This window comes from Ananas comosus, linkage group 20, assembly GCF_001540865.1.
Source record: "Ananas comosus cultivar F153 linkage group 20, ASM154086v1, whole genome shotgun sequence".
Classification (NCBI taxonomy): domain Eukaryota; kingdom Viridiplantae; phylum Streptophyta; class Magnoliopsida; order Poales; family Bromeliaceae; genus Ananas; species Ananas comosus.
The window spans coordinates 7,627,552-7,634,560 of NC_033640.1; the positions used below are offsets into that span (position 1 = coordinate 7,627,552).

General features: G+C 40.1%; 1 protein-coding gene across 1 annotated transcript; it reads left to right on the forward strand.

The window, feature by feature from the left end:
* LOC109725710 (pyrophosphate-energized vacuolar membrane proton pump-like) lies at positions 280–6,273 on the forward strand. The gene is made up of 8 exons (XM_020255012.1): positions 280–702; positions 2,513–3,087; positions 3,187–3,566; positions 3,654–3,740; positions 4,073–4,403; positions 4,799–5,209; positions 5,312–5,371; positions 5,711–6,273. The coding sequence occupies exons 1-8, from the start codon at positions 426–428 to the stop codon at positions 5,915–5,917; spliced, it is 2,328 nt and encodes a 775-aa protein (XP_020110601.1). The 5' UTR covers positions 280–425; the 3' UTR covers positions 5,918–6,273.

Consider the following 7,009-nt stretch of genomic DNA (forward strand, 5'->3'; position numbering starts at 1 on the left):
GTGACTAAAATGTATCTGCTGTAATCTAAGTACTTAAAAGTGTCATTTTGCCATACATAAGAGTGGGGCACTACATAGCAATTTACCGTTACATATTTACCCCCTCACTAGACACTCCTTTATTAATTATTGTTTTCTTTACCTACCTCATTCGCTCTCTTCTCCTTTTTTTTTTTTTTTTTTTTTTTTGGTTTTGTCTCTTCCTTCCTCGCTGTATATAAAGCGCGCTCGGAACGCGAGCCACGAGGCACGCCAAATCATCACCTCTCTCTCTCTCTCTCTACACTCTACGCATCGAGGAGAGAGAAACACACGCCCCTCACAAAACCCTCAAAACCCTAGCAACGTTGCCCTCTCCATCTCCGTCGCCACCTCCTCCGCCGCCGACGACGAGAAAGTGAGATCTCCGGCGAGGTGCTGGGGGAATGGGGGGTACGATCTTGACGGACCTCGCGGCGGAGATCCTGATCCCCGCCGCGGCCGCGGTGGGGATCGCGTACGCGCTGGTGCAGTGGATCCTCGTGGCTAGGGTCCGGCTCTCGCCGGAGAACGAGGCGCCTTGGCCGCAGAGGGGGAGCGGCGACGGCGTCGTGGGGGGCGATAAGAATGGGTACGATGACTTCCTGATCGAAGAGGAGGAGGGGATCAACAACCGCGACGTCGTCATTAAGTGCGCCGAGATCCAAAGCGCCATTTCCGAAGGTGAGAGATTTTTTTTTTTTTTTTTTTCCTTTAGGATTTTTAGACCCTCTGAGGATAATTACGGCGCTTTTTTTTTTTTTTTTTCTAAAGACCTGGTGGGGTTTTTCGAGAGAAAATTTGATTTTTTTTGTTTTTAATTTTTTTGTTTTTTTTTTTTTGGGAACCTTGTGATTAATGTGTTTTTAGGGGGAAAAAAAATAGCCCCTGAGCTACCTGGGAGACAGTTTAAAAATTAAAAAAAAACGGTTGTTGAGCTAATCAAGATAAAATAATTATTTACGTAAAAATTTCAACTCGGTCTCAGTTTTTTTTTAACCTCGCTTTTGAATTCATGAAGAACTTTAGCTTACTTTTACTATGTTCACTCAAAAAATACTTTTTTTTTCCCCTATTATATGCTGCTAAATGTTAGTTTATTGGGTATTATTTTAGCAGTAAAACCTTTTAGGAAGAGGGGGAAAAGGGCTTTTTTTTTTTTTTTTTTTTTCTTTGTCCTGAGTAGATTATTACCTTTTTATTTACATTCCTTTAACTCGATATAGGGGTTAAAAATATGTTTTTGTAGCACGTTGCCTATTTTTTCCCCCCTTGATGTTGCTATTCCTTCATTTTAATATTTGACTTGTTGGCTGGTTAATGGTTATGTCTTTAATAGGAAATTCTTATTATTTTCTTTTCCTTTGTATTCAGTTTTTCAGGATATAGAATTGTCAAAGTGGAATTTTGGGCTTGGAACGCACATTTGTTTAAAATAAAAAACAAAAATCTTTTTATGGACATACAAGTAGTTCTTTTTTAAAATTTATTTTGAGATAATAGTAGGTTTGGATTGATTCTTTGTGATATACGGCTCACAGTGGTTTCCTTGAGCATCTAAATGAGAACAGTTGGATCAAATTGTGCTGCATATTAACTCTGTTATTCTTGAAGATGTTCCAGCATTATTTTACTCTTTTTTGTTCTTTTATATGGGTAAATTGCATGTTTGGTCCTCAAACTGTGAGGTGGGTGACACTTTGGTCCTCAAACTTCTAAATTGTTGTAATTTCTAGCTCAATCTTTCAAAATTGTTGCAATCAAATTCTGTAATCTAATTTATTTGACTAAATATTGATATATCATTAACGTAGAAGCAATTTTGCAGTGTTGTGATTGATAACACGTCAATAATTAAGATGTCATATTATTTTTTACATCAGTAATGCGGCAATATTTAGTTAACTAAGTTGGGTTGTGGGACTTGTTTATTTTTTATATCAGCGATGTGGCAATATTTAGTTAAGTAAATTTGAAAGTTCAAGCTAGAAATAGTAATAAATTAAAGTTTGTGGACTAACATGTCTCCTACCTCATAGTTTATATTCTTGTTTGTTGGTTACCGATTCACTTGGTATGAAGAAGAATTGTGTCTAAAATAGTACTCGATGGATAGGTTCCCGGAGCCAACCCACAAATAGTTGGAAGTGAAGGATTAGGGGTCTGTAATCAATGATCACTCACGACCCGACTCGCAATAGTGTTTGTTCTTTAGTTCTGTTATTGTTGTTTCCTTTTTTCTTCCCATTTGTGCATGCAAAGACATAAGTTTGTGTGTATGGACATGGTTATGTATTCTCTTCTTAATTTTGTCCAAGTTTAGCTATCACCAATTTTGCATTGCAACATCCAAATAGACATTCCATCTTAGATGTGTTAATTTGGTCTGTTTCTACCACTTTCACATATTACTGATGCAAATGGTAATAAACATTGTAAGAGTCTGCCATACGATCTGCATAAATGAACATTACTAACTTATCTCTATGAACAGGAGCTACTTCATTCCTTTTTACGGAATACCAGTATGTCGGAATCTTCATGGTCGCTTTCGCTGTCCTGATCTTCCTCTTTCTCGGCTCTGTGGAGGGCTTTAGCACAAAGAGCCAGCCATGCACTTACAGCAAGGACAAGTACTGCAAACCTGCCCTCGCTAACGCCATCTTTAGCACTGCTTCCTTCTTGCTCGGTGCGATCACCTCCATCGTGTCTGGATTCCTCGGTATGAAAATTGCAACTTTTGCAAATGCTCGCACCACTTTGGAGGCAAGGAAGGGGGTCGGGAAAGCTTTCATCACTGCATTCCGGTCCGGTGCAGTGATGGGCTTCTTGCTTGCGGCAAATGGGCTCCTGGTGCTTTACATTGCTATTAACCTATTCAAGTTGTATTATGGTGATGATTGGGAAGGTCTCTTTGAGTCTATTACTGGCTATGGTCTTGGTGGGTCTTCCATGGCTCTCTTTGGGAGAGTTGGGGGAGGCATCTATACAAAGGCTGCTGATGTTGGTGCGGATCTTGTTGGTAAGGTCGAGAGGGACATTCCAGAAGATGATCCAAGAAATCCAGCTGTAAGTTTCATTCTTTAAAATGCTTATTCTCACAGTGCAACTAATTATACTTGGCTAATATAGAAGATTTCTCATTTGACTTTGAAAAATATCTCTCAGGTTATTGCTGACAATGTTGGAGACAATGTGGGAGACATTGCCGGAATGGGATCTGACCTCTTTGGCTCCTATGCTGAATCTTCCTGTGCCGCTCTTGTCGTTGCATCTATATCTTCTTTTGGAATAAACCATGATTTTACCGCAATGTGCTACCCCTTGCTTATTAGCTCCATGGGTATTATAGTTTGTCTCATTACGACCCTTTTCGCAACCGAGTTCTTCGAGATAAAGGCAGTGAAGGAGATTGAACCCACATTGAAGCGACAGCTGATTATCTCCACTGCTCTCATGACTGCCGGCATAGCCATAGTTAGTTGGCTTGCTCTTCCATATAAGTTCACGATCTTCAATTTTGGTGAGCAGAAGGAAGTCGCTAATTGGTGAGATACATTTTGCCTAGTTGCCTTGTTGCTTAGGAGAGTTATGTTTCGACGGCCATTTAATTTTCCCTAGACTGGTATTTGCAGGCAATTGTTCTTCTGTGTTGCAGTTGGTTTGTGGGCAGGCCTAATTATTGGGTTTGTGACTGAATATTATACTAGCAATGCATACAGGTCAGATATCTTTTATTTACTTGTTCTTAGTTGTCTTTATTTGAGGACCTGTTTGGCCTGGTAGGAGCTTTTGAAGAAAGGTAGCTTGAGTGGTGATATTCAATGAAGCACTAACAGCTTTTTCCTTTAACTTCTTGCTGTGGAAGAAAAACAAGCTTCAAGTTGAAGGTTTTTCTTTTGTGGGAAAATTCTTTTAGCCGAACACTCGGTTTTCAGAAACTTCTGCTTTTTGGAGTAGAGTTGTTCTATAAGCCTGGCCAAACAGGTGCTGGTCTTTTGAAATTGAATTGGTTCAGTTAATATCTTACCATATCATCTTCTTCGTTGTGTAGCCCTGTACAAGATGTTGCAGACTCCTGCAGAACCGGAGCTGCTACAAATGTCATTTTTGGGCTTGCTTTAGGATACAAGTCTGTGATTATCCCAATTTTTGCCATTGCTGTCAGCATCTTTGTCAGTTTTAGCCTTGCTGCCATGTACGGCATAGCAGTTGCTGCTCTTGGCATGTTGAGCACCATCGCCACTGGTCTCGCCATCGATGCTTATGGCCCCATCAGTGACAATGCTGGAGGGATTGCAGAGATGGCTGGAATGAGTCACAGAATACGCGAGAGAACTGATGCTCTCGATGCTGCTGGCAACACTACTGCTGCCATTGGAAAGGTAGCTTTATGCTTCAATCATCTTTGATTTCATTTTTAGGTTAATATTGTGAAACATTCTATCTCCCAATTGCAAATTTACCCACTAACTTTAATTTGGTATGAAAAACCTGTTATCTTTACCATTGCAAATTTATTTACAAAGTTTGATTTGATCAAACAACTATGTAACGTTAGTGTACTTGCTTTGGCGCAAAGAATTAAATTTGGACTGCAATATAATATTGGTCAAAGGAAACAAAATTTGGTAGCTGAAGGATCGATAATTTATTAATTTCCAATGTTTTCATGATCTAGACTATGTATGTTCTGAAGTTTCCTTTGTTTATTGTTTGCATGCTGTAGTTGAAATTCTGCCTCCAAAGACATGTCTAATGCGTTAATCTCATCCTCCAGGGTTTTGCCATTGGTTCCGCTGCACTCGTCTCCCTCGCTCTCTTTGGTGCCTTTGTGAGCCGAGCAAACATCTCAACTGTCGATGTCCTAACACCAAAGGTCTTCATTGGGCTTATCGTAGGCGCAATGCTCCCCTACTGGTTCTCAGCCATGACGATGAAGAGTGTCGGGAGTGCAGCCTTAAAGATGGTGGAGGAGGTCCGCCGGCAGTTCAACAGCATCCCAGGCCTAATGGAAGGGACCGTGAAGCCCGATTATGCTACTTGCGTGAAGATCTCTACAGATGCGTCCATCAAGGAGATGATCCCTCCAGGGGCGCTGGTTATGCTCACTCCCCTCATTGTTGGAACTCTCTTTGGTGTCGAAACCCTTTCGGGGGTTCTCGCTGGCGCTCTTGTTTCTGGAGTTCAGGTTTGTATATATACAAGTACTCTTTTTCCTCTTCTCTTCAAGCATTTTCATTACATTAGTCTGAGGAGTGCTCTTTTCATTTTGTTGTTGTTGTTTCACTAGATTGCTATATCTGCATCTAACACTGGTGGGGCGTGGGATAATGCGAAGAAATATATCGAGGTAACATTCTCTCGCATTTAATGTTTCTTTTTAACATAGGTGGAATGTTTATATAACCCATTAAATAGAGCACATTTTGAAAGAAAATTCCTTTTTTCCTTAAATTTCTTTATTGACATATCATAAACTACTAGTCATCTTGATTTTAATTATTCCATTGGCCGAGTGGATAGTTTAACTTCAGAGGAATCCCCAGTGTGTAAATACAATAAGATAAGAACAAATGTGGAGTAATTATTTGGAGAAAAAAAGAAAAGATTTGAGGGTTCGATTTAAAAACACCCTATTGCTACTTCTACATATGACAATTTACTTAAAAGAACATTTTGTGTTGGTCAGGCCGGGGCGACGGAGCATGCGAGGATGCTCGGCCCGAAGGGATCGGACGCCCACAAGGCTGCAGTGATTGGCGACACCATCGGAGACCCGCTTAAGGACACATCTGGGCCGTCACTTAACATCCTCATCAAGCTCATGGCAGTTGAATCTCTCGTGTTCGCGCCCTTCTTTGCCACTCATGGTGGCCTTCTCTTCAAGATCTTCTAATGAAAAAAAGAGAACAAAAACAAATAAGGAGTCCTTTAGGACTGTGATGATGGTTCATCATAAATTAAAAAAAAGGAAAAAAAAGAGGAAAATCACTCCTAATTTCCATCTTTTTGTCTGTATGTTTTGGTTTAGTTGGCAGGTTTTGTGTAGGTGAAAGCCAGGTGTTAGCTTGATGGGCATGGTGGTGAGTAGATTTTCCCATGGTTTTGGTAGATGATGATGATGATGATGATAATGATAAAGATAATGTTGATGCTGATGGTTATGATAGTTACTTTTAATGTGTAGAAGGATCATAGAAAGGTTTTGGTATTAGTGCTTTTAAAGTAAATTTGATTGCCTCATTTTCTTTATTATGCATGATGTGTCTACGTTGAATTTGTTATAAGTAAAGATCATAACCATCAGCATCAACATTATCTTTATCATTATACAGTTGATGAGTCAGCAGTGTATATATATATATATATATATATATAGTAAATTATGATTTAATTTTTTAGGTCTCTTATTTAGGGCCGGCAAACGAGCGAGCCGGCTCGTGTTCGGCTCGTTATTCGGCTCGCTCGAGCTCGACTCNTCTCTCTCTCTCCCCCTCTCCCCCCCCCCCCCCCCCCTAATCCCTAAACTTTTAAACTTACAATAGTATAAAATCACAATACACGTTATCACTTTCAGACTTTCTTTCACACAATACATTTAAATCTTAATCTGAGTTATCGTGCCAACATGAACAACTCAAATAAACTACCCGGTTGTTATTATCAGGTTTAATTTAATTTTGGATATATATTAATTTTATGTAATATATATATATATATATAAGCTTGAAAAGCTCGGATTAAGCTTGCTCGGCTCATTACGAGTTCGAGCCGAACTTTACTTAAAGCTCGGAAAATAAAACAAGTTCGAGCCGAGTAAATTAAAGCTCAGCTCGAGCTCGCTCGGCTTATAGTTCGGCTTGTGCTCAGCTTGCGCTCGGCCGAGCGAGCAAACGGTCGGGATCCCTCCTCTCCTCGGAGGTTGCCTAGCTCCACCCCCTCCCCTGCGGTTACATTTATTCCTCTTGAGGTCCCCCATTTAATGTAA

Coding starts and splice junctions, on each gene's coding strand:
- LOC109725710 (XM_020255012.1), top strand. CDS start 426: ATGGGGGGTACGATCTTGACGGACCTCGCGGCGGAGATCCTGATCCCC. Junction 3,741..4,072: donor TATACTAGCAATGCATACAG/GTCAGATATCTT, acceptor TTCGTTGTGTAG/CCCTGTACAAGATGTTGCAG. Junction 5,372..5,710: donor ATGCGAAGAAATATATCGAG/GTAACATTCTCT, acceptor TGTGTTGGTCAG/GCCGGGGCGACGGAGCATGC.